Source organism: Melanotaenia boesemani, chromosome 4, assembly GCF_017639745.1.
Source record: "Melanotaenia boesemani isolate fMelBoe1 chromosome 4, fMelBoe1.pri, whole genome shotgun sequence".
Classification (NCBI taxonomy): Eukaryota; Metazoa; Chordata; class Actinopteri; order Atheriniformes; family Melanotaeniidae; genus Melanotaenia; species Melanotaenia boesemani.
The window spans coordinates 26,122,050-26,148,198 of NC_055685.1; the positions used below are offsets into that span (position 1 = coordinate 26,122,050).

The window sequence follows — 26,149 nt, forward strand, 5'->3', positions numbered from 1 at the left end:
GCAGATGTCTGATGTTTCTCCAGGTATCTGTTGGAGCTCAGTGCTTCATCCCTTGGGGCCATCTTCTTGATGTATTCATAGAACTTGGATGTTTCATCTCGGATAGCAGCCTCATAGTGTACAGAGACGTCTGTACACATATGTATATAATAGTGCATTAACTTGCTGAGGTCATTCCCTAAGACGGTACACACATTACTCTGCATGCAAATGTAACAGACATTTGCTCTTCAAAGACACAGGCTTTTCTTTTCAAAATAAATCACAAAGAGAAAAGTATACTTGCTTGAAATAGTTTATGTTTGGAATTAATTGGACACATATTTTATGTAAAATTCATATCTTTGAGTAGCAATATTTTTACATATCCTTAAAAAAATCATATTAAATGTCAATGATGAATTATCAGAGCTGTGTTTTTCATTTCATAGATTAGAGCACACAACATGTATTCCATACTTCAGTGGCTTCATCTGAAGCGGGATGTGTCTTTGTTTTAACACTGCCCAATTTCTGATGGAAGAGAACTTGTATGATTGTTATAATCAAGCTGACTGGGTTCTGAAAGAAACAGACACATACAAGCAGAATAAGTTATAAACCTTTGAACCATAGATTCCAGAGGGAAAAATATTCAAAACTATCTTTTGCATTCTTCATGTGACATGAGTATTTTTAGAGTAAGGAAATGTTGCCCTTTTGTTTATTATAGGACAACAAACACTGAACGCCTCTATGTGTTCTGATGGGCTTTTGCTGATTTTACAGGGTTGGTTGATTATGAGTCTGAGTTTTCACCCAGTGGCAATAATTGGGATCATTTTCATGTTGAGTTTTTTTCTACTTGCAAAGGCATTTATGTTCTTTTTTAAGTTAAGTTTGAATGATGTTATATTAACAGTCATTTTACATGATACACAAAAAGAGAGCAACAGGTGAAGCTATGACTCAGTTTTGCTTTAATTTTATGTTTAATCCACACAAAGCTGTATCAGCTTAAGCTCTAGTCTATTTGACTTTGGGTATTACTAAAATTTTTACCAACAAAGCATGTTGATAAAACAAAGCTTTCTTTGAAAACAGCTCTGTCCAAGGATCAACAGAAATTAGCTCTCGGGTTTTGTCTGTGTTCTTTTTTTTTAGTTGTTTTCTCTGTTTTATAATGAAATGAGCTTTACCTTCAAAGCATTCAGGGATTTGGAGTTTTCCATCGATACACTGGGTGGACACAGCATAACCACATCTCTTAGCCTTGTCTTTGCAGTATACTGAGATGATTTCTTTGTGCAAGACCATGTTTGAGTTTAGATCTTTGATCCACATTTTCTTTCCTTTGTAAAAGACTTTTGCTCTCTGGATGTTTACAGTGCACGGAGCTATAAGTCACAAAAAGAAAAAGAGGGAATTATTATTTGAATTACACTTTTGAGCATTTTGACTGAAACTTGGAAATACATGAAGAGAATGACAACGTCTTTACTAAACTCTTACAAAGATAGCTGTGTAAAATATTTTTATCACTATATCTCATTGGGTGATCCTTATCAGAGGCTAATATCTCATTTAACATGCAAAATATTCTAAGATTGAAATGATGTCCTACCCTTGCAGGATGGTTTTTCTGACCATTTCCCATCCTGCTGACAAACAGTCTCCACATTCCCTTCGAGTACGTAGTTGCCTTCGCAGTCATATTTGACTTTTTCCATGAAGTCATATTCTTTCTTGTTATTGTTTGACATGTAGCCTCTTTCAATGTTCTCTGGTGGAAGACACGTCACAACTGTAGGGGAACAATTTAGTACATTCGATACACACTGTTTGAAAACATAGACTTTTTCTGTTGTACTTTTTCCAATTAATTTTTTGACTGTTGTGGTGACTAAGTCCCACTAATACGCTACTAGTTAACTGTTTGGCATTGTTCACTTGTGAACTCAGTTTGTCAAATGATCACTCCTCCTTGGATGTTTGAAATTACATGAACATTTGTTTTTTTTTTCCAAAATCAGTTTCTCTGTTTCCATTTAACAACATTTCTATTAAACAAAAACAAAACCCCTTTACTAAATTCAGTAGAAAAACTGTTATCCTCTTCCAACAAAACCTGAGTCGAGACAGTTGACCTTAAATAGTCCTGTATGCCCGGTGTGGATTTCTCATAAGAAAATATCTAATCAAACCTCAAATCTTATTTTTCCACTTGTCAAAATTGTAATAGTCACAATGAAGAAGACCCAGATATTATGAGATGCAAAATTTTACCTTGGCTGTTGTTTTGTATTCAGCAGTGTTCACACAAAGTGATGCCTACATGAAGCCTGTAAGTCTGTAATATTCCAGCCCAACCATGTGTTTTTAAATCCTTGACCCTAACCATTAATTTGTCTAAATATAAGTCTAACCAGAGACAGACAGCACAGTCAAAAAGTACAGTCTTCAAACATGAGAGTGGATTATGTGACAGTAGTTGTGTAACATTTTTCAACATAATGAGACTCTGGAGCCAGATCTGTTAAAGACTGTAAACTTGTCTTTAATTTTCCCAGAACCTCTAAAAACAACTGTAATCAAGCCTCTGCTAAAAACAGACTCTAGACAAGACACAAATGAAAACTACAGGCCATTGTCATATCTTCCGTTTCAAAGTAAGATTATTGAAAAAAGCTGTTTTTCATCAGCTAAATGACTTTTTAACACAAAACAACTGCTATGATGCCTTCCAGTCAGATTTAAGACAGCACCACAGCACTGAGACTGCTCTGACCAAAGTAATTAATGACGTATGTTGGAATACAGACAATGGAAAAAGTCAGTTTTAGTCTTACTAGACCTCAGTACTGCATTTGATACAGTTGACCACAGTATATTGCTTATACAACTGGAGAACTGGGTGGGGCACTCTGGTACTGCACTACACTGGTTTAAAACTTATTCAGAGAACAGAAAGTACTTTGTGTCAATAGGTAAGTTTACATCTGAGCAGACAAGAATCACATGTGGAGTTCCCCAAGGTTCCATCCTGGGGCCTCTTCTGTTTAACATCTACATGCTCCCACTGGCACAGGTTATAAAAAAAGCAAAACTATTTACCATAGCTATGCAGATGACACACAGATATATATTACAATGTCACCAGGAGACCGAGGCACCGTACAGGCTCCTGGTAAATGCATTGAGGAGATTAATGACTGGATGTGTTTGAACTTTCTTCTGTTAAACAAATATAAAACTGAGGTGACTGTCTTTGGAGCCAAAGAGAAATGATTAAAGTTCACCACAGAGCTTCAGTCTATATACCTAAAAACCTAAAAACCACCAACCAGGCCAGAAGTCTGGGTGTACTGATGGACTCAGACCTTAACTTTGAAAAACACAGTTAAGGAATCACAAAGTCAACCTACTATCACCTTAAGAATATATCAAGGGTAAAAGATCTGATGTCTCAGCAGGACCTCAAAAAACTAGTCCATGCTTTCACCTTTAGTTTGCTTGATTATTGTAACAGTGCCTTCACAGGTCTACCTAAAAAATCAATTAGACACCTGCAGCTTATTCAGAACTCTGCTGTTGGAGTTCTCACTAAGACTAAGAAAGTGGACCACATCAGTCCAGCTCTGAGGTCTTTACACAGGCTGCTGGTCTGTCAGAGGATAGACTATAATGTTCTGCTGCTGGTCTATAAAACTCTGAATGGATCCAGTATGAACCTACCAGAACCCTCAGGTAATCTGGATCCAGTTTCTTATCAGTTCCCAGAGTCAGAACCAGACATGGAAAAGCTGCATTCAGCTTCTATGCTCCCCATTTCTGGAACAAACTCCCAGAAAGCCTCAGATCAACTGAAACACTCAGTTTATTTAAATCCAAGTTAAAGACTTGTTCTCTGCTGCATTTCAACAGTTTTAATTTAAAAGTCCAAATCTGCATCTGTTTCTTTTAAGCTTCAATTTTAAAACTTGATCATGTTTTAATACTGTTTTTCCCCACACTGGAACTTTATTTCTTGTATTTTATCTATTTTATTTTACCCTTTTCTTTCTGTTTTTATTTAAGTTATTCTATTTCTTTTAATGTTTGTTTTTAATGCACTCATTATTGCTTCCTGCACCCTGCTGTAATGCTTTTAATGTTTTATGTAAAGCACTTTGAATTGTCTTGAACATGAACTGTGCAATACAAATAAATTTGCCTTGCCTAATGCAAGCTATAAGAATGATCTGTCCTGATTTAAAAATGGAGACTTGCCACAGTTTTGGAGCTTAGAAAATGGAGTAGTTACATCTAACAAGTTTTGAGCTTTCATTGCAACATTATAGGTTTTGAGCTGTGGATCCACATCACTATTAGGCTACACATTATGGAGCAAGACTGTATTGTTTTTAATCCTCATACCTCGACATTCAGGTGTCTTAGTCCAGGTGCCATTTACTGTGCATTCTGCACTGCGGTTACCAAAGATAGTATATGGAGGGCGGCATGCGTATGTCGCTGTGATGCCAAAATCAGTAGTGTTCCCTCTGACCCTCTCGTCATAAATTACCATTCCATACTGTGGGACTGGAGCAAGACCACAGGTCACAGCTGCAACAAGAGAGACATAATTTGATAATTCAAACTTGTTAGAATATATTTAACCAGTGTTTATCTCCAACCTAAACACTTTCTCTTATGAATTGGTGGTTTAGTTAATGTGTTACTTTGCATATCTTACTCAATTTTAAATCCAAGTTGCAAACATTTCTGGGTTTAGTACGTTTGTAATGATCTAATATCAAGTTGTGTCTCTTTTGTGTGCTAAAGTATTATGAAATTGAATGTTTGTTTTAGCAAAATACAAGAAATATTTTTTCTTTATAAACTCTCTAAAAAAAAATTAAAAGATGCATTCTACAATTTGCTTGTTTTGTGGAATAACACAGTAGCTTACATACTTGTGCACTTTGGTACGGGTGTACTCCATGTTCCATTAGCTTGACACACAATAGTACTTGGTCCAGTCAATACATACCTGTGAAGCGACACATTGTTCAGTTTATGCTTCAAATGAAAACAGAGAAAATTAATTGATTTGAATCAGGTTATATGTATTCAATGTCAAATACTGATCAGTTTAATGCTACTAGCTAAATTTCTCAACCATATAAACAGGATAGAACTACATATCATTTTTAGAGGTTCTTTGTATCTACACAGAAATCGCTACTTTACCAATGAGCAAGTCATATACTAAACAAAGAAAATTAACATAATTTTATTGCTTTACCCTTCATTACAAGTATAGTTGATTGTACTCTGGTACACATTATCTTCAAAGTACATTTTTCCATTAGACAGTGGATCAGGAAAAGGACATAATTTTGCTAAAGAAAGAAAATATGGAGAACAGGTTCAGAGGGAAGATTTTTCTTTGTTATATTTATGTATAATGCAAACAAGACAAACTGTATTCAAGGTGCAAAAATTATACTTTGTAATGAAATTATGATCCAACAATGTACACAAGCAGTATTTTCACTTATTTTAGCAAAATTCAAATAATGCCTTGTTCTGCACCACAGAAAAAAATTCAGTTAATTTATACATTTTAAGAAGGAATATGTGCTGCAAATGCTTTTATTTAATCCAAATTTTATACTAAGAATGATTCAGATTACATCACTTGATATTCCTGATGAACATTTCACCGAAATCTCCCTTTCCTCTAATCACAAAATGTATGATCAAGACTGAATATTTAAATAGTTCTACATAAACTACATATGTGATAACAGAATAATAGAGACCTACGAATGCACTGCAAGTTTGTTTTTGTCCACTCCCCACTGACAGAGCAAACAATCTTGCGAGGACCCAACATCGGGGTGTATCCCTGTTTACAGGAAAGGAGTAACTCCACACCTGGGCTAAAAAACCTCTGAAACCCTTCCATTTCAATGTTGCCTGACAGCTCAGGTCTAAAACATACTGCAATAAGAAAGAGATTGATTAAAAAATGTGTAAAGTTGGTTCAAAGAAATAATATTGCCAAACATTTACATTGCATTTACATCACATAAACATTTGACTAAAATCACTGCATACTGAGCCAGACACTGTAAGTATGAATATACGCATTTCAAGCCATGCATTATAAAATAAATACCAGCAATACCGTTGTCCTGTTCTGATGTTACAGATGAAAAGAACAGAACTGAACACAGGAGAAACAAAGTCACAGCAGCTTCCATCCTCAGTAGAAAAATATGAAGTCTCTTCTGTTTCCTGTGGCTGTGGTTCAAATACTGACACTCTGTCCCTTTCCCCAGCTGTTTTTCTATAAAGTAAATAGATAAGAGCAGCATGAAATGTGTGGTCTCTTTCTCTCTCTTTCTCTCTTTTTTTTTCTTTTTTTTTTCTAAGTGTTGTAATCCAATTTACGGGAAGTAAAAGGAAAAAAAAGTGGATATCAGAGAGGAGTTTTTGTTAAGATTATTAACTTTTGCTTGTGCTCTTTTTACACTTGCTGAGTCATCTAAAAAATAGCTTTTATAAGAAGTTAAAGATACATTCAGTTGGAAAAGTATTTTTGATCGCACTAGTAAATTATTTTTGACAAACTACCATGCAATATTAAAGGAATTTGTGAAAGGTTTTGATTCATGTCATTGATCAAGATATTCTTAGATTCTCATACAACACCATAAAGAGAATGAAAAATAGTTCTCTCACTTATGTGTCATGATCTGTGGACTTTGGTTTGGGTTGTTGTTGGATTTACTGTTTCTGTTGCCGAAGTTGCTGTCCTGGTTTCCTGTTTTATTTTGTAGTTCAATCCTTGTTCACTTTGTTTTACTTCCTGTTCTTCGAACACATGGTTTCGCTTGCTAATTTGCTTTACCTGCTCCTCTTTAGTTTGTTTTCCTCGTTATATATTTAACCCTTGTTTTTTATTTATTTATTTATTTTAATTGCCAGAGTGTAATAGTTTTCCCAGTGTCTTCTTTGTATCAGTAGCTGCCTCTGTTTTACTTTTTCTAATCATGTTACCTTCAATTATTATCATTGAGCCTTTATTCCTGCACCCATCTGTCTTCTGCCTCTTTACATGCATTTTGGTCCTCTTATTACCACAATGTTAGCCTCAGACTTTAAAAAGTTATAGTTGTATTTTTTACTGTATCATATCTGTTTTAAATATACACACAGCTCAGTTATTGACATACTGTATTTCAAAATTTGGCCAATCTAACTACATCTTACAATTAATCTATGCTGATGACATCCAACTGTACTTCTCATGTAAAAATTCAGAGTTTTATTTGGCAGACAGTAAGTAATGGTTAACTAATGTTTACTTCCAGTTTAACTCAAATAAGAGACTTTTTATTCATAGCCCTGTATCATCATTATTAATCCACAAACAGTCTCTTTAGGCTTCAGCCATGATCAATCTAGATGTTTGACCGGTTGATATCTTTACTCTGCCATTCCAAAGAGCTGGTATGAAAAAACTTTTTCAAAATGAAAAGGGCTGGTGTCAGAGTTTGAGCTGGAGATGATTATCAATGAAAGGGACACATGACTCCAATCTTCTACCGGTTACCAGGGATTAAATTTCATCTAAAATTCTTGTGATAATTTTTAGGGTTCTGTGGTTCAAGCCATATTTTTCAACAAGAACTGTCAGATGATTAAATCAGAAATTGTTAGCTGTTTCACACACCCAGAGAGACACTGAGAAACTGTTTCTGCTGTTGCATCTCAACTATGAGAGCAGTATTCTTGTTTTTACATTGCACTGATTGCTTTAATTCTTCCAAAAAGCAGGTCTTCTATTTAGGCAAGCATTTAGCTAAAGGGGTTTTGTGTATTTTGTATTTACTGTGAAGTGCTTGGTGATTTTTATCTGGGAAACATGAATAGGATATGTGGCAGAGATACAAGCAGTATCTACAATATTACCATAATTTGAAATGATTCAAAACTGTATCACATTGTAGGAAATGCAATGAGTTCAACAGCAGGATATTATATTGTTCATATACTGGTTCATATAAACCATATTAGCACTACAGTAGCATCTCAACAGCAAAGACATCCATAGATTGTTGAGCATTAATTTTCCTCAAAAAGAATTAGTTTCAGCAGCTTTTTGCTGTTAGGTTGTGTTTCTCTAACTAAAGTGCATTCCATTGGATTGAAGTTGGGAGACATTTTTGTTAGGTTACAGTTTTCTCCTCTTTAGAAATGATTTTTGTTTCTAGTTTTATCAACTTTAATATTCTTCTTCTGTTAAGCTTTGGGTGGCTTTTGAAATAATCTTTTGAGCCAGTATTAAAGGAAGCACTTATTCAATACCATGTATGAGCTATCATAGAAACTCTGAATTTCATTTGATTACATGTCAAATCTGAATCCTTGTCTTGTGTTTTTGAGTTGATACTGTCTTTACTGATCTTTTGGGGATCAGCCTTCATGTTTCCTTTCCAAATTAGGTCAGGTTTCACAATATCTATTACGCAGCCCACTGGTCAAAAGTTGAGCAAGTTCTGATGTTTACAGCTATAGTTGCTTTCAGGCAGCTTGACTAAACACACATCACAGGCTGAATCAGTTTTGTTTTTGTGAACAGGCTTTTCAGCTCTTGCATATTAAGTGAAATCAAATATATTCACTTTTGGTGCTTTGACTTCCTTTTAAGTTCATACTAATTAATAAAGCCACTAAAATATTAGTGTTTGAGCATTCATATGAGTAAACTATAATTAAGTTTTTAAAAGGTGGTATAATTTTGAATATTTTAAAATTTAACTGGGATTCCAAAGAGCTGCCGTCACATCCCTGGAACAGTGTTATATAATTCAGCAAAGCAAATAGATTCACAAAGGTTCATAGGTTCTAAAGTTCATCAGCCATCTTGAGTGCTTTCCTAGTATTTCAAGGGTCAAGAACACATTTTAATTATTTTTTTATTCTAATTAAGCGAAACAGTACATATTTATCAGTTGATAATGAAAGAACAAACAAGATTAAACAAAGATGGAGTCTGTCTCAGCATATCATCCAGTTTTTGTCATGCAGGTATTGGAGAGCTTCTCGGGCTTGGAGGAGGCGAAGCAGCACACATTGTTATTTCAGATGGAAGGCTTTTAGGCCTCAAGTTGTAATCCAGTTTACTTGGCTCTAAAAGAAAAAGGTAAACAATAGCAAAGAAAAAAAAGTAAAAAATAGAAGGTATCATTGGTGCCTAATCATAAAACGTTATTTTTCTACACAGGATGAATGCAAGCCATCTGACTTAATATATTAGTGACATTTTTTTTTAGGAAAAGTGGTTCCCAATAAAACATTCATCCTGTTTTAAATTCCCTGAAGTCTACATGTAGTGTACAAACTGTACTTTCCTCTGGACAGCTGATATAAACAGAATTTTATTAGTCACACTGTTATCACCACAACAACTTGAAACAGATTGATCAAGCTGACATGAACTCACCCTCAAAGCATTCTGGGATGGGAAGATTTCCATTGTTACAAGTGCTGGCCACAGGGTAGCCACACTTCTCAGTTTTGTTCATACAATAAAAGACAACAGGCTCTCGATGGAGGACTCTGTTTGGTTTCAAGTCAGCGATCCAGATCTTCCTGGCATTGTAGAAGATACGACCTCTTTTTATGCCAACGGTGCAGGGAGCTGTGTGGAAAGAACAGATCTAGTCATAATGTTTTCACAAGTTAACACATCACTAATCCATTCTGTTGGTTAAAAATGATCATTCTTAGCTAATTAAAACTTTTATCATAATTTTGAACAAAAACAATATGTATTATCCCCTTTTACAGCTCAAAACCGGGAGACATCTGTTCCATCTTTAGCAATTTGTTTGAGCTTAAGCCTGATGGAAGATCTTATTTTCTCATGACTCACCCATGCAGACTGGCTTTGATGACCAGTTTCCTGTGTTTTGGCACTGAATCTCAGCATCACCAACCATTTTATAGTGCTCATTGCAGGCATACTTAATCTTTTCCTTGTAGCCATGTGGTCTTATTACAGCAAATGTGATGACGCCATTAGTTATGTTTGTTGGGGCAAAACAGCTCACCTCTAGAACGAAATTGGGCAGAGGATTTGTACATAAATGTGATTTATAACAATTTAATACTGACATGAACAGTAGAGTTGCTTTCTGTGGTCTGAAAAGGAAAAGGTTAACATTCTTGCATATTTTCATTACATCTTATGTATATTGAAGAGACACACTTATACTGATTACATGCTTATGGGCCATAAGTTCACATACCTCGACAAACTGGTGGTTCAGTTGTACTTCCATTAGACATGCAGGATCCTCTCTCATAACTTGGAGCTTTTGGTGGACTGCACTCGTATGACCAGCCTTGTCCATAAATGGCTGTGGTCCCTGTTACTGGCTTATCATGGACAATTTTACCATCTTTTGGTGGTTTCGGCAAGGGGCAGTTCACAGCTAAGTGGAGAAGAACAACTATGTTCACAATGATAAAATACATGACAGCATAACAAACTATAAACATAATCCCCCTATTGGTATGAAACCTGATTAGCTTTCTAATCCACAGCGTGTGTATAAAGCCTGTTTTCATATTCTATGCAGCACCTTTGCAGAGAGGCGATGGATGACTCCAGGTACTGTCATGCAAACACGTGCTTTCTTTAGCTCCTATCATAACGTACCTACGGTAGAATAAATAGATAAGAAAAAAAAAAAATGAAAAGTGTAAATTGTTATGAAATGTAATAATGTACATAACAATGATCTATTGCATAATAAATTTCACTGTTGCTCACTCTTACCCATCATCGCATGAGAAGTTAAGCACACTCTTGAATGGAGCCTCTGTCCTCCCCTTAGCAAATGGCTGCAGAGGTCTGGGGATCGGACACATCTTGGCTAAAAGAAAAGAAGTTTAAACAAGAACAAAACAGCATCTGTTATAAATGTCTAGTTGGCTTAAGACAGCAAGTAATCATTTGGATAAGTAGATTAATGCCATAACCAGGTTTTGTTCTTGTACTTGAACAGCTTAACTTACAGAGTCGTCGTGGTTTTGTGAAATTGTGAATTCATCTGTTGAATGTTCACATTCATGAACATCAGTTATTTCGTTTTCATTTCATTGTTTCATGGATAAGGCAACATTTTCAGATATGTTTGTTCTTTATTTATTATCATCTTGGTTGCATTTATATTTGAACACACGATGCAATGATTCTTGGTTTTATTGCATTTTTCTTTTATTTATTCATTGTTTTCTTAGTGATGGAATCTGGAAACTAGACTTCATGTTAAATCTGGACTTTTATATCTTTGTTCATTCTACCGACGTTTTGCTTTTCATCAGGGTTTCAGTTTGTTGCTTGCTACCACCTGATAAATTTGTAATTACCTCCTCAGCATGTGTACTTCTATGCTCTTATCTTAAAGCAGGGGAGTCAAACTCTGGTCCTCGAGGGCCGGTGTCCTGCAGGTTTTCATTGTTTCCCTCATCTAACACACCTGAATAAAATCAAATGGATCCAACCAAACTTCTTCACAATAACCCAATAATTTCAGTCAGGTGTGTTAGATCAGGGAAATGGTGAAAACCTGCAGGACACAGGCCCTCAAGGACCGGGGTTTGACACCCCTGCCTTAAAGCATTGCTTTGTGAATTTGGTCCTCTGTGAACAATCTGCATTGCTACCTGAACTGAACATTGTCATTCCTACATATAAGCTTTTCCTTTGGTCACCGGTAAAAATTTAAGATCAACTATGCTGTTTTAAAACAAACACACAAACATTAGGACTTCATCAAGTGGTAGGTAAGACAGACAGATGGAGTCATTGTGTAGTGAAGTAAAACTTCCAGCTTGACAAACTCTCTTATCTGGGGATTGTAAGAAACAAAGAGAAACATGATTGGATTTTCTAAAGGGTCAGAAAAAGAAAATGTGTTCAAGCCAGCCTTTGTCCCCTCTCCCTGCCCACTCTGCTTGGACAACAGAAAAGAACTGCAAGGTTAGAATACAGACTATAATCACGATCATAACTCACGGGAACATGCCAGGTTTGACGGCGTCCACTCTCCTGTGGCAGTACAGGTTATTCTGGGAGGGGTTGCTGTTGACGGCAGGTACCCTTGTTCACACGTGAGGGTCACCTCTTCTCCAACCTCAAACACACGTTTCAGGGTAGAAACGTCAATCCCATCAGTGACAGGAGGTCGGCCACAAACTAGTTAAAGTAAAGTAAAGAAAAGTGAGCTGATATATGACCTGTTTTTTTTAATAAGTGTATCTGATGAACTCTTAATTTCTTCTCATCGAATGTTTAAAAGTGCAAACACATTAAAAGACAATGACTAAGTATGACCAAACAAACACAAATTCTTTACATGTTAAATGAAAATTAAGGAATTATTCTGTTTCACTTTACCTTTCCCAGATGTTACCAGTGTGACAAAAGCTGCTTGGCTCAGCAGCAATAAAGCAAAGGTTGGAGCCATCTTTTTGGCACTGAATCCTCTTTGGCATCCCCTGCATCCAGGTGTGGATGGGGCCACTATAAGGGCAGCTGGGTAATAGGGCAGTGACAACCTCCTCCTATCAGAAGCTAGTTTAAAATCTCGTAGATAGAGCACAAAGGTCACAAGTTCTGAATGTTTACCCAAAGTTGATTACTTTTATTTGGTATAAGCAGCAGTCACAAACTGTTAAATGAAAAGAAATTTATGTGTGATTTGTGTGTGAAATTACACTGTAAGTTTACAATGTCAATAATGTGTCTTAATCTTATTGAAACACAGACGTAACTTCACAACAATGACATACCATAAGGGTTTGGTTGCACATGTCTTTCTGGTTTATGGACATCTGTAGTTTGGTTCATCTCTATAAGGAACATGGGGACATATATTAAATCAGGAAACAAAAGAAGAGACTCTGTTGATTAAAATTAAACTCCGTACACTCCACAGCTGTAATCAGTGAAATTATGCAGTACGTAACTGGGTAAAACAATTTGTTGATTACCAATAACAGCCAGTGTCCTTCATGGATGGATGAAAGTATGCAGTCAGGCAGCATTGTTTAAATAAAACATCCTTACAAAGAGTTCTTACATGTTTTCTTTAATTATTTTTGCTTTACAGATTGACATGTTGAGCTCACTGTTGCATGATTTTGAAGGACAGCTGACCAGGTTTATTCAGTAAAATCTAATTAGTAAATAATTGACTTCAGGGAATGACAGGTGATTTTGTTGAGGCTGCTCTGCAGGTCAGTGAACTGTATGGAACCTGAGCTCAGAAAAAAGACGAGGCAACCAAATCAGCAGATTTCAATGGCAATTCAAACAGCTCAGATCAAGCCTAGGGAGAAAATTAGCATAAAAACAATTAGAAGAGAGAACAAAAAAAATCCATCAACTATTGTGTGAAACAATTTTTTAAAAAACTGATTTAGAATTCAGGTAAAAAGACAAATATATTTTATTGTCCCTAAAGGACAATTTTGCATGGGCCCAAGTGCTGCAATAGCTGCAATACAATTCATTATATAACAAGAAACAATACCAGCAAGACGTTTCATATGAAACTCAGTCAGACTATAAAACAGAAAGTAAAAGTTTGTTTCAAAAATGAAGAAATAACCCAATAAAAGTAAACAGCATCAGATATTATTGAAGAACAATACTGGCACATTACTAGAAGAAATTATAGTGAGCACAAAAAGAAAACCAATATGAGATAGCTATCACTCTCCACATGTTTAGGTAATAATTATTCATCCAAATGCACTCAGTAAGTCTGCCTATCCTGAACCCCAGGGTGAAAGCAAAGCTTAAGAGGAAATGCAAACACCTCTGAAATATTGCATTATTGACTTTAACAGCATGCAAAGTATCATATAAGCTCTGTTTATATGGCTAATTCAAAACACAGGACACAGGACAAGCTATAACACAAGATCTGGACACTTTGGAAACGGCCTAAGGATGCATTAAGTTTGAACTGAAACTTGACTGGGGTCCTCAGAGCTTCAGTACTATTCCATCACACAAGAGAAACAGAAAGCAGTTCATCTAAAAATAATGGCACACATTGCTGCTGCAGTGTATCATTAACTCGTATCACTAACTAAAAGCATGACTTCCTATTCTAACACACTGGTTCTATGTTTATTATAGGATGTAAATTATTGTTATCACCTGTTAATTCTGAACAAAGCATGAACAATTCCTATCCAGGGACTTACTCTGCAACAAAACAGCATTATAACAATTATGAATTAGCCCATTTCTTCTTCTCAATAGACAAAATAAATGTAGAGGGTACTCGTCTTAAGGCAGAATAAGAGAACCACATGACACACTTGAAGTCTACATACTGTATGCAATACGCTGCTTTTCCACACGATGACGCACTGGTCAGAAATTCCTCCAGCAGGACCAGGGAAAGGGGCCTCCTCCCACCCACAGTGGATCCTGTTGCGTGACATCAGCCGGAGTGAAAAGGAGGAAGGGGAGCAGAGCAGAGTCAAGTTGCACAAAGGCAGACAAGAACACAGCCGGAAAAAGTTACTGAATAATAAAATGAGTGATTTTTATGATTGTTCCTGGGAAGAGTAACTATTAGATTTTTTACTTTTTTAAATAGATAAAAACACACAGCCCCCCCCCCCCCCCCCCCCCACACACACACACGCACACACGCATAAGAACAAGAGGACTTAATATGTACTTTAAATAAAATTTTTTTGTTTCAATTTTCCAAAGAGCTCAGATATGGCAGATCAAGGATGTAATCCACAATGCTGCTGTTAAAAGTAGAAACATGAATATTCAGACAGGCTCCACTGGTTCTTTTTGATGGTTTAAAGGTTGGTGTGCGACTCTTTCATGTATTGTAGTACAGAAGCCTTCATGACAACGACTGTGAGATTAAAGGATGCACACATACATGGACAGACACAGAGGGAGCTAAAAGATAGATTTATGGTAGTTTTCATACATTAAAATGGATAAACATAAACTTTGTTTGCAAAAGTTTCATTGGACATGATAAACAGTCAGATTGTCAATACACAAAAAACAGCTTGACTTCATCCAGGTGGTGGGATTTGGTACTTTATAATTATGTCTGTGAGGAATAGAGCAAATGAAAGGGACACTTTGCATATATAACAATAAACCATAAAATGACAACAAACCTATACATTTCTTATTTTATGATCAAACTGAAAGAAAGGTATCTTTTTTTTTATGAAAGACTCTTGTACAAACTGGTAAATGATGCAAAGAAAGACTTTTGGTTATTACTGATTTAATAACCTGTTAGAAAAATGTTCAAACTCATGCAAACTTCAATAGCCAAATTTAACCACAGCCTAAATTTTGTTGTACCTCTTTGCAGTGACAATAAAGCTTTCTATTTTCACAATTAAAAGTGGAAAAATTCTTTATACTTATACTATATGGCAGGCCACTAGGGGAAATTTTCCACTAGGTGCATGACCTGTAAAATCAAAACTTCAGGAGGGCATTTCCATTATTAATGCTATGGTCTTGAACCTAAACTGGAAAAGGGACAGTACTATGCAGGAATCTCAAGTAGTTGTTTTCCCTAACAAGCTTGTAAAGGTCCAGACTGTATTGTAGTCTCTAACAGTCATCTTGGTAATATTTCTCCAGGTTTTCTAAAGGTCTCATTAAGTATTCATTTGTACAATGGCTACTTGTTCACTCATAATTTTTTTTTTGTGAAAGCATATATATATATATAACTGAATAAATAAATCGAAATGAGTGGAAGATCAGGTTTTTATTTTGTAGGCTAACACCGGAAGCAGCGTGTTTCACCATGGTTATATTGATGACCAGCGGAGCTGTCAGTGTCTAGCAGTCCAGTGGCATCGACAGGCAGGGAAAGCCCTCAAACAGTTAGTCCAGTGTCTCCGGTGAAGACCGCCGCTCCGCACCCTTTTGGCTCCACCCTGAGTTTAGATCGTCTCAACGGGCTGAATAACAGCTGAAGAAAGCACAAGTGAAGCTGTTGCATTGATTTGTGCTTTTAGGGGACATGGCTGATGCAAGTTTGAACGAGTCGTCCACCGCGGACGCAGCAAACAGGTTTGCTCGAAAAGGTGCTTTGAGGCAAAAAAACGTCCACGAAGTCAAGAACCATAAATTCATCGCCAGATTCTTCAGGCAGCCGACTTTCTGCAGCCACTGCACCGACTTCATCTGGTAAGTCTTTCGTCTCCCACCTCCACCCCTTTTCTAACTGTTGCCTGTTGCATATCGGATAACTTCAGTTGAGTCCGCTGCATGATGTAACACAACTTCATGCCGACTTTCTCCTCCTGAACTTGCAATCCCTGCACTTGTAGAAGACTTTCTTGCTAAGAGAGAGTTAATACAGCAATGTCCAAACTCAGTCTTTCAGGATTGTCTTAGGATTTCATAAAGATTAAGTTTTGTCCAACTACCATACGGGAAGAACTATGCTGCTGTGTATATTAGTGTTGAATTGAAAATAACAATCTTTAAATGGAAAAGCAGCAGACAAGTGAGTCAATATGATTCATATGCAGTGTTAAACCGGGAAAATTCCCACTGTGGAAGAGTGAAATTAAAACAGTCATTCTCATTTATGAGGGATTTAGTGGTGGCAGAATCCCTGTTTGCGAGCCACTACAGTGGTTCATAAGGTTAGGCGAACAAATTCCTGCTAGAGCCAACAAATGACAACTGATCCTTCTGTTAAAGTCCACTTCTCTTGTGGCTTCCCCTCATAAACAAACGTGCAGTGCAGCCGCTGTAATTGGGCCTGGTCAAAGTATTTGAATGAGTAATATGCTCCCTTGAACTTCTCTGCCGGTTGTAGGGAGGAGTATCGCTTCATGAAGCTGTCTTTTCTGGGTAATTCTGCAAGTTACTGGCAGCGTGATCCCTCATGGAAAAGCACTTCACCTAAGCTGCAAAACATTTGCGGATCCTTTCAGTTGACACACTCCTGAAGTGGGCAGCTACTTGCAGAAGCAGAGGCACAGATTGCCACCTTTTGGTGGTACAAGGGGAGAAATGTTTTCTCAAAGTATGACTAAACATACTTTTGAACATTTTGTCCAGACTGGTCACTGGAGTTGTTTTTGTTGAGCTTTATATTTCACTGGTAAATGTGAGAAGAGTGAACTTGCAGATAGCTCGGTGCAAACACTCAGACCCCCCTTTTACTATTGATGGTGGTTGTTTGATCTCAGGCCTTTAATGGCTGTATCTTGCATCATTGGTTTACATAGTAACCTCTGGCCAACTGAATACCACTCCTTAGTGCAAAGCACACACTCAACATGGTGTAAAACTGGAAGGCAAACAACTTGTTGCATTTCCTTAGAACTAAAAAGAACAGATCCTCTTCATGCAGCCTGGTTTACTGATGATAATGGCTTCTGACATCACAGTGTGATTGAACAGAATGACTGAGACGAAACATATAACACAATGACAAAATAAATGCCGACACCTGAACCTCTTATCCATATGGGGTTGGACATTTATCTGTTGCTTTAACAGTGTCCCTTTTCTGGAAGGCATCCAATAAAACACAGGAACTTGGCTGAACAGTTTTTCTCCAGTTCAGCTAAGAGAGTTTTAGTTGCAGTTGCACTTGAGTTCATTGAAAATATCTCGGATTTGGTTTCAAGACTTCTTATAGGCTAGTCAAGAGTCCCTGTAAGGAAAAAAAAAAAAAAGAGCAGGAGAAGTGCTGGTGTCGAACCCGATTATCAGGAAAAGTGTGATTGTTAAAACACCCTCGTCCCCATCGGTGCAACGGCCATGCATAAAAGGATAAAAAGCACAGATATTTTCTGTAGGGGTTATTGTGATTTTAAATGCATTCAGTGAAAAATGAAACTGAATTCTCTGTAAAGTTCCTATTCACCACTCACATATGATATATTACTGTGTGTCCATGGAATAAATGAGTTGATTTACTCGTGTGTATAAAGAGTGAACATCTATTCAATTAAATCTTTTCTCTTTTCACAGGGGGTTTGGAAAGCAAGGATTCCAGTGCCAAGGTAAAGAAAACTGTCAGACATGTGTCCATGCATATGTGTGTGTCAAATGTAAAGGGTGCTAAGTATAATATGTATTTAAACATTTAGCATTCCTCATCACTTATTTCCTTCAATTGTGACCAAAGGAAGTGTGAATACCAGAGTTTACTGTCTGGTAGATTTATTTATTTATGAAATTTTTGCTGCTGTGATATGAAAAGAATAATAGATGTGGAACAAACTGGGCATCATTGACCTAGAGCGCATACCCATCAACCTTTCCTGTTCTTGTTGTGTTCATGAATATAGGAGGTTGTGCTAAATTAACAGTTAATTAAAGTGGTCACTTAAATTAAATGTCAGCTCACATCAAGGTGCAGATTTACTTCAAATTTATGCGGCCAAATATTATAACTTAAAGCTTTTGTTATCTGTTAAATCGGATCCTTGGATTTTGTTGCCTGGTGGTGAATTGAATTGAATTGAATTGAATTGAATTGTTGACCATCACCTCAGTAATTGGAGTGTAATATAGGTTTTTAACAGCTTATTTTCAGCGAGGTGCCTCTTAATAAAGGAAACTTGTTCAAGGTCTGTTGAAGGGAAACAGTGTGGCAAAAATGGAATAATTGAAGCATGATTTGTATTAATTGCATTAGCTGAAGACCAAAAGAGATAAAGTCATTTTACAATAAGAGTGGGGCAGAAGGGAAAGAGAAGAATAAAGCGAAGCTGTGAACTACACAAATAGTTTGATCTGCTTTTATGGCTTATTATTTCAGCAACATCTTTGGAAGTGTTTTTCCCCATAAACTACTATTTTTAACTTCAGCTCATTTAATGTGGAAAAATGTCTTTTTCTGGGTAAAGATAACAGAGCAAATAACATCAAAGAGTGGTTTCTCTTAACAATAGATACATATATTTCATGACACCTTGATGTGTGGAGTCTTTCCATCCTTACAATTTTTTGAAAAGTTAATTTTCTGTCATTCATCCCATGTCTGCATGGATGCAGTTTTCCTTTCCCTGCAATTATTATGCATCGCCAGTTATTGTGTTAAAAGTTTAAATCACCTGACTGGGTATGTGCATCGTTGTGGAGGTGCAGAAATAAAATAGAAACCCTCTTTGTTCCAGTAATAAAAAAAAAAAACTCCCAAAAATATATTTGGAGCAGAATTTTGTAACATAGCATTTTAAACTTTTGTGTTTTATAAAGTACATTTTTCTGTTGCAATTTCAGTTAAATTGGTATAAATTAAAATAGTGTTCTCTGGCACAGTTATTATATAATGATCTTTATCAGAGGTTGATTATGTGGGATTAAAGAGTCAAATAAGAGCCAAAGCAGTAACATTTCTCTCTTATGAGGGATTTAAATGAAAACACTTGTTTTTGCAGACAATAGCTTGTCTGTTGGAAATGAGGAGTTAAATCTCAGTTATTCCGAATCACCTCTCCTGAGAGCGTCAGAGCGAGTGAGACAAGCAGAAGTTTTAACTCAACCATTACTTATCATTACAGTTACAGTCTATCTTTAAGAGCATATATATTGCAAAAGAAATCATAAAGGCACATGCATTTTAGGCCACGTCTTCATGTAAATCCATCTTCTCCCTTTGGGCATGACTGCCAGCAGTCCAACACCCACACTTTTCTCTGATCTGTTTGCATGGAAGTGAGATGCAGCTTGCGCTGAGACCTTTAGTTTCTACTTTAAACCAGGCTCATAATGAGTCAACTAAGGTGTCAGGTTGTTGATAGCTTAACATGTTTTTGCCCAGTCTGACATTATTGCGAGCATGTAGGTCAGCCCCTTCCTCTGCTTTCACAGCAAGTTGTCATTTTCCTTCTGCCTTATTGTTGCAACTTTACATACAGGTGATGATAAAAAAGTAGCACAAAGAAGCACAAACACATGGTGCATCTAAGCTTTTCCGTCTATTTTCATCACCGACTCTCAAAACCGGAACACTCCTTATTTTTCCCATCGTAAATCCACGCCTGGACCTGTTGCATAAATAATGATCCTGCTTTATCAAGAGGAAGGTGATTGCACTGCAGCTATTCAAAGAGTGAAAGGTCCTCACTTTATAACATCTGTCCAGCCATCAAATATTAAACTGAAGATAAAATTGGGGTCAAATTCTCCAGCAGGGAGACCAAGCCTCTCAGTCACTTCTTGAAAATAAGGAAGTGATAAACTGGAGAGTGGCATTTCTATAACTAGAGTGACATTTAATTTTCAGCCCTTCAAATGTCCCTTTTCAAGAATAGGCTGAGTTGTTCAGTATTACACTGTCAAGTATAGTTTATAGTATTGTGAGCTTATATTTAAAAGGTTTGACTAATCAAAATTGCACGACAATAATTTAATCCAATTTTTGTATGCATGCTATTTCCTTTTTTCCGTATAAATCTCTAAAACAAAATATTGAAATCCTGTGAGCTGGGATGTCATGTTTGTATTTGTCAATGCCTCCTAATAAAAATGTAAAGTTTTTGGTCAAAGCTTAAACGATAAGCACATAAATTGATTTGATGGTGGGTTTTAACTTTTCTAAACGTAATATGCGCTGATTTTTGTAGTAATTTAGAGTAGTTGACACATACTCTTGGTGTTATGAAGCATTTATTGTCCTGATATGTTAACTTAAGCTCTTGAAAGTCGTGTTGACCAGTTTCAAATTTGCTATGACATTTCTTACAGCAAATAATGAATCCCAATTAGATTTTTAAAGAGAGATTAAGTGAAATAAATAAATGGATTACAACTGAAGTACATCGTGTAAGTGTATGGAAAATCTTTATTAGAAAAGCAGATTTTTTTTTGTGTGTCTAAAATGAACACCAAAGTGAAAAAACCCAACACCTCAACATGACACCTTGAATAAACTGTTTCAGTAAAGCTAGTTGGTTCTGGAAACAAACCAGCCCATCAGTAAGCACTTTTCTAGATGGTATCTGCTTTGTGAACGATCTGTCTGTCATCTCCTGGTCACTTTTCCTGTGGAATCTTATTTCAAGCTCCTGATGTGCCGCCTTTGTGCATTAGGGTGTCTTGAATCACCGTTTAGATGACACTGTAATACAGCCAGATAATTTGTGCTTGTGTCACTCAGCTGATTTACTTTTCAGATCCTGTTAAAATCACAGTCTCTTGGCACCTAGGGAGTTGCTTGTTAGGGTAAGCTAAGGACTTCTCATTTTAGTTTTCTTACTCAAAGTTCTGATTCATCAAGGTGTAATCTGCCACTAAACATGCTTGTGAGTCAGAGAATTCAGCTGCTCAGAGCGACTTAAATGTTTGGTCTGATGCTTTCTCTTCGAGAGCACCTGTAGCTACACTTAATGGGGGAAATGGTGGTATTATATTTTAGTATGATGTTCTATTGCTAATGATCTTTTTTAGGAGGATGTAGATGGTGTAGTTATGCCACTGTCAACCAGTTTAAGAGATGCATCTGAGAGCTAATGTTTCATTTGCTTTGGCTTCCTTCCTGTTTAACAGATTTCCACTCAGCTTTGCTTTGACTAAGTCAATCTCAATAATGTAGCTAATATGGGGGAATATGAAGCGTGAGCGTACAGTGAACGGCTAAGACAGATACTGTTGTTGTACCATTGTGTCTGCTATTGCATTGATTTTGAACGTTTTAGAAGTTATATTTTTAGATCATGCTGCAGCCTGTTGATATTTTCCCATTTCTCTGCAGTTTGTCATATGTTTTAAGCCCTGCCTGGTTGTAGGTGTATGCAATTATATTTCAAAAGTGCTCATTTTTATCTGTTGATAACACCCCTTGGGAACGGACCGTGAAATAAGAGGTTCAAGACTAATTTGCATTTGTGCTCTTGTCTGATGATGCCACACTAATTGTCTCCAGCAACTGTAAGCTAAAACATGAAACCATTAGTAGAGCGCTGCACCACAGTATTGATCCTCTGCAATTTTTAGTAGCAATTGGCCTTTGAGTCTGTCTAACTCTTTTACCGCTTGTTGTTTGAAGCAACACCCTTTGCTCAGAAATGCATGTTCCTGCTGGCTTCTGTCTAAAATGACAGTAAATGCAAAATCAATTTAGTATTAGTCCTACAAACTGCCTCTTTGCACTGAATGTAATTTAATTATCTGGGATAATTTCCCGTAGAAGCCATGTTTGAACAAAGACAAGAACCATAAATGGACGTGAGAGCTTCAGAAACCTCTTTCTTTGTGTTATCCTGAGATAAAGGCTTTTCTCTATGATGTAGTGGTTGCTAAAGTCTCATTTTCTGATCAACAAACTCTTCGTAAGACAGATGATCTGTAGAGTGCAGAGAATGTCTATGGATTTGTTCTTGCATAATGATTTCTTCAAAATGACCTGTGTTCTTCATTGGTTTATTGGCAGATTGTTGTTTACCACATTTTACCTGAAGCTTTCTAATTTTCTCTGATGGTAGTGGGAGCTAATGAGCTTTGCTCCTGTGAAGGAGCCAAACCTCCCAAGAGAGAAAAACACATAATGTCCATCCAAGTGTTATGACTTTATTACCCTCGTTGTGACTTTCTTAGGTGTAATGAGTGTAAAGAGATAAAACCTCTTAAAGAAAATGAACTGTCTGGTGATATTGACATGTCAGAAGGCATTTAGATAGCTCCAGTTTGTTTTCTTTACTTATTTGACAGAAGTATTTGATAGTGTTGTAATAATAATCATAATTATTTTCTTCCCCTGACATCCAGCGATGAACAGTGCGTTTGTCAAGGTCATGCAGCTCAGTGTTTGGACAGTACAGATGTTTTTTTTGTTCTCCGTGTTTACAGTGTAATTCCAATAAAGCTTTTGATGACAGTTCATAGTGTCTTGTCATACTGGCCTGTGCCAGTTTTCTTCTTTTATTTGTTATTCTTTTGCTATTTTAAAAGTTTTTGAGCCCCTTGGACAACATGTTTCTTTTTAGCGTGTATTCTACATGGAATAGAATATATTATGAGCTCAATAATCAGAGGCTGGTGGGAAAAGATGATTGATTGATTCATTATTCATTCATTCACTTATTCAGACATTTATTCAGTCATTCATTAATTCAGTCTCCCATTCATTCTATCTTTAGTTAAATCTGGAATGTGGTTGAGCAATGTTACATAAAACAGAAGCTGTTGATGTACAAAGAGAAATAAAACTGATTTAGCTGGGTTCAGATGTTGTAATGATGGCAGATTGTGCAGCAAGATTATGAAAGCATAGTCATTAAGAGCAAAAAATCTGTTTTTAAGGTTGCCATTCGCATAGGTTCCAGATTTGTGCTTCATTCAGACAGCAATGCATTAGTTGTGCTTTCAATTTTCCAGGTGGTTAGATGGCTTTGTGGAAAAAGTTAATCTTTTAATGAGAGACAAGAGAGTTCATTACAATTTGAACTGTAGATGGTCTAAAATAAACCATGCTGATATAATTCTTTTACTGTGACTTTACAAGAAAGCCGTGGAGAAGCAACTCTTTTAATTTGTCCCATCATTAGGCAGAATATATTACTAGAAAAGAAAATCTAACATTGCACAACCACTGCTTCTACTGTACATTTATCATGATGAGGTTTCAACATTTATTTTCTGTTAATAGTGTTTCTCATTCAAACAGGACTGTTTTGTTAATATGGCGACATAAAAACAGACTAAATGTGGTGTTCAAGACCCTCTGGTATGCACTTTTGAATTAATAATCCCTCTGGACACCTTCACAAGTAACACTTCAGATTCTGGGAAACAGAAATGCAATTACAAAATGAAAAGCTTAAATTTTTTTCTGCAATTTCAACCGTGAAAGCCTTTAAAATAATTTTCTATTCCATATTGTATTGCCCTGAAATTAAATGACTGAGATGAAATAGTTTCTGGCAGAGACAAGAAATCCTGTGATTCTCATAAGCTCTCCTCTTCAGCCAGAGCTGTGAAACCTTGACCACTCTGCAACAGCTGTTGCCTTATCAGCTACTAGTGACCCTGCTTTTGTTTGGGCCTTAATTCTTCGTTCTGCTTCAGTTCTGAAGAGGCGGTATACTTTCAGCTAAGATGAAGATTCATTGCTGACAGTTTTAATGCTAACTGTTGAGTTGTTTTGTACCATATAGACTGCCACCTTTTTATGTCTTTCTGCTTGTTCTCCTGCCCTGTCAGGAAACTCCTCACTCATAGGTTTGCTCTACACGGCCACTTGCTATGTTTTAACACAGCAAACACACATCCTTCAATTCCTGACGGTAATTAGATGAGATCTGTAATCAGGTATTTGTTTTCTGCAGGATCTTCTTTCACAGCAATGCATAATCATCCACACCTACTCTGATACCTGATACCATTTTGGTTTAGACTTAAACATGAAGATTTAGAGATTGTTTGAATGGAGTAAAACAGAGAAGTATCATGTCACAAGTATGTGTGTGAGTGGGTGTTTAGGAGACAGAGGGTGATGGGGCAGAGTTCGGCATGGGGCTATATTTAGATCAGCTCCTTGGTCCCCTGAAGATATACACTGCTACGTATTATATGCATTCTGTTTATAGGAGGACATTTGTTCTGTCTTTGGAGATGGCAACATTTGGATTACGCAAGAGCTTTATCTAGGGACACACATGCTCTGCAGATGTTATCAAATTAGTGGCTTTGCAGAGGATATTCTGTGAGCGTGAGACATTTTCATTGTGTTCTTTTTACTTCTTTATTTTCTTCCATAAAATATCACAATAATGGGACTAAAAAGTGAATATTCAGGTTCAGCAGTTAATTTTTTAACTAAAAGCACTCAGACAGCGCAGACCTCCGCCAAAACATTAGACATTTTTTTGACAGTGATTGTGGACATTATTTTTTAACCAAAAGCTCTAATGGCAAATTTTTCCCTATCTCCCTATAATGAAGAATCCTTTCAAAAATTCCTACATCCTAGTGGCGATCCAAATTAACCCCCAAAATCAAATCACTTGTCCCTCGTTCCAATTCAGAGATTTCCTAAAAATCAAATCATTTTCTTTAGTTATAGTTGTTGAGGAAATTTGCACATAATATATCCTTCAGAGGTCCTTCAAAGACATTATGTAGCAGACGTGCATTCATTGATCTTGTCTAGTCAGTTAAAAAAACAAACAAACTGAACATTACAGAAAATATGCACAATATAGCATAACAGGTGTATTTTTTTCTGTATTTAAATATAACAAGATAGCAGATATCTGTCAAAATCTTCAAACAATTCAGATGTAACATGTACTTGACAACTTGTTTGTTGAGCCATATAAAAGCAGTAAAATATCTGTGTGCTGACAAACTTTTGCTCTTTACCAGCAACTATCATGACCGTGATTGACACTTTGAAATTACAGACCGGTGTTAGGACCATGACCTACACAATGGACCTTTGTCCCTTCAAAGGGACACAAGGAGAGGGATACGGCCTGTCTGAGTGAGACAATAATAGCTCTGCTCCAGTGAACCTGTAAAAGACTTTCCACTCTGATTTCATGTTATCCGTGAAAAATGTCTAAAACAGCTCACAGCTTGCCAGATTACATACATACAAAATATCAGCAGGCTATGGTATTTTCAACTCAGTTGCTCCATCTGCAGTCATTGGACAGTTATGTCTATAGACAGTCAATGAATTGCAGGCAGGCAGAGACTTCTTAGACAACCAGTGTTTATTTTTTCTTACAGAGCATTCAGTAGGATAACTGCAGCTCCCTCTAAAGAGCACAATCACAAAAGTTAAATCTGACCGAACACTAATGTTATATTTTAGGTTGATGTGTCAGACTGGGCTCTCAGCCACCATTAGTACAACACCAGGTCATGGAGTTTTTTTTTATTTTTTATTTTTGAAGAATAGCATTCCATCATCTTAAAAACACTCCATAGACTTTAAAGCAATCAATGTCAAGGTACACTAAAGCAGCTCAGCTCGCAAATGGTTTGCTAATGCTTTATGTAGACTTTACACCTTTCTTAAAATAGTCGCTGACTACTGGAGTTTTAATAAAGCACATCAGATAAAATCAGTGCCATACTATAATTAAAAAAGGATTAAATAAGCTAAAA

General features: G+C 36.5%; 3 protein-coding genes across 5 annotated transcripts in view; 1 reads left to right on the plus strand and 2 right to left on the minus strand.

The window, feature by feature from the left end:
• Window positions 1-279: 279 nt before the first annotated feature.
• On the minus strand, window positions 280-6,301 carry LOC121637775 (beta-2-glycoprotein 1-like). Its single transcript, XM_041982046.1, has 8 exons — window positions 6,155-6,301; window positions 5,791-5,967; window positions 5,267-5,363; window positions 4,935-5,011; window positions 4,396-4,584; window positions 1,604-1,783; window positions 1,179-1,376; window positions 280-561 (listed from the first exon to the last, which is right to left on the minus strand). Exons 1-8 carry the CDS (start codon window positions 6,228-6,230, stop codon window positions 497-499), a joined length of 1,059 nt encoding a protein of 352 aa, XP_041837980.1. The 5' UTR covers window positions 6,231-6,301; the 3' UTR covers window positions 280-496.
• Window positions 6,302-8,933: 2,632 nt separating this feature from the next.
• Window positions 8,934-12,910, minus strand: LOC121637774 (beta-2-glycoprotein 1-like). Of its 2 annotated transcripts, none has more exons than XM_041982045.1 (9): window positions 12,838-12,910; window positions 12,443-12,619; window positions 12,062-12,241; window positions 10,820-10,916; window positions 10,623-10,699; window positions 10,287-10,472; window positions 9,911-10,090; window positions 9,479-9,676; window positions 8,934-9,165 (listed from the first exon to the last, which is right to left on the minus strand). In XM_041982045.1, exons 1-9 carry the CDS (start codon window positions 12,908-12,910, stop codon window positions 9,056-9,058), a joined length of 1,278 nt encoding a protein of 425 aa, XP_041837979.1. In that variant the 3' UTR covers window positions 8,934-9,055. The 2 variants fall into 2 exon arrangements, with proteins under 2 accessions (XP_041837979.1, XP_041837978.1); XM_041982044.1 differs by having other exon boundaries at window positions 12,443-12,631.
• A 2,990-nt stretch (window positions 12,911-15,900) lies between these two features.
• The window catches only part of prkcaa (protein kinase C, alpha, a), a 140,508-nt gene continuing 130,259 nt past the window's right edge, over window positions 15,901-26,149 (plus strand). The window contains exons 1-2 of one of the 2 annotated variants that reach the window (XM_041983763.1): window positions 15,901-16,252; window positions 18,059-18,090. In XM_041983763.1, coding sequence (XP_041839697.1) covers window positions 16,086-16,252; window positions 18,059-18,090 — 199 coding nt within the window. In that variant the 5' untranslated portion in view covers window positions 15,901-16,085. The remainder of the gene's footprint in view (window positions 16,253-18,058; window positions 18,091-26,149) is intronic. The other variant, XM_041983764.1, reaches the window with a different exon arrangement.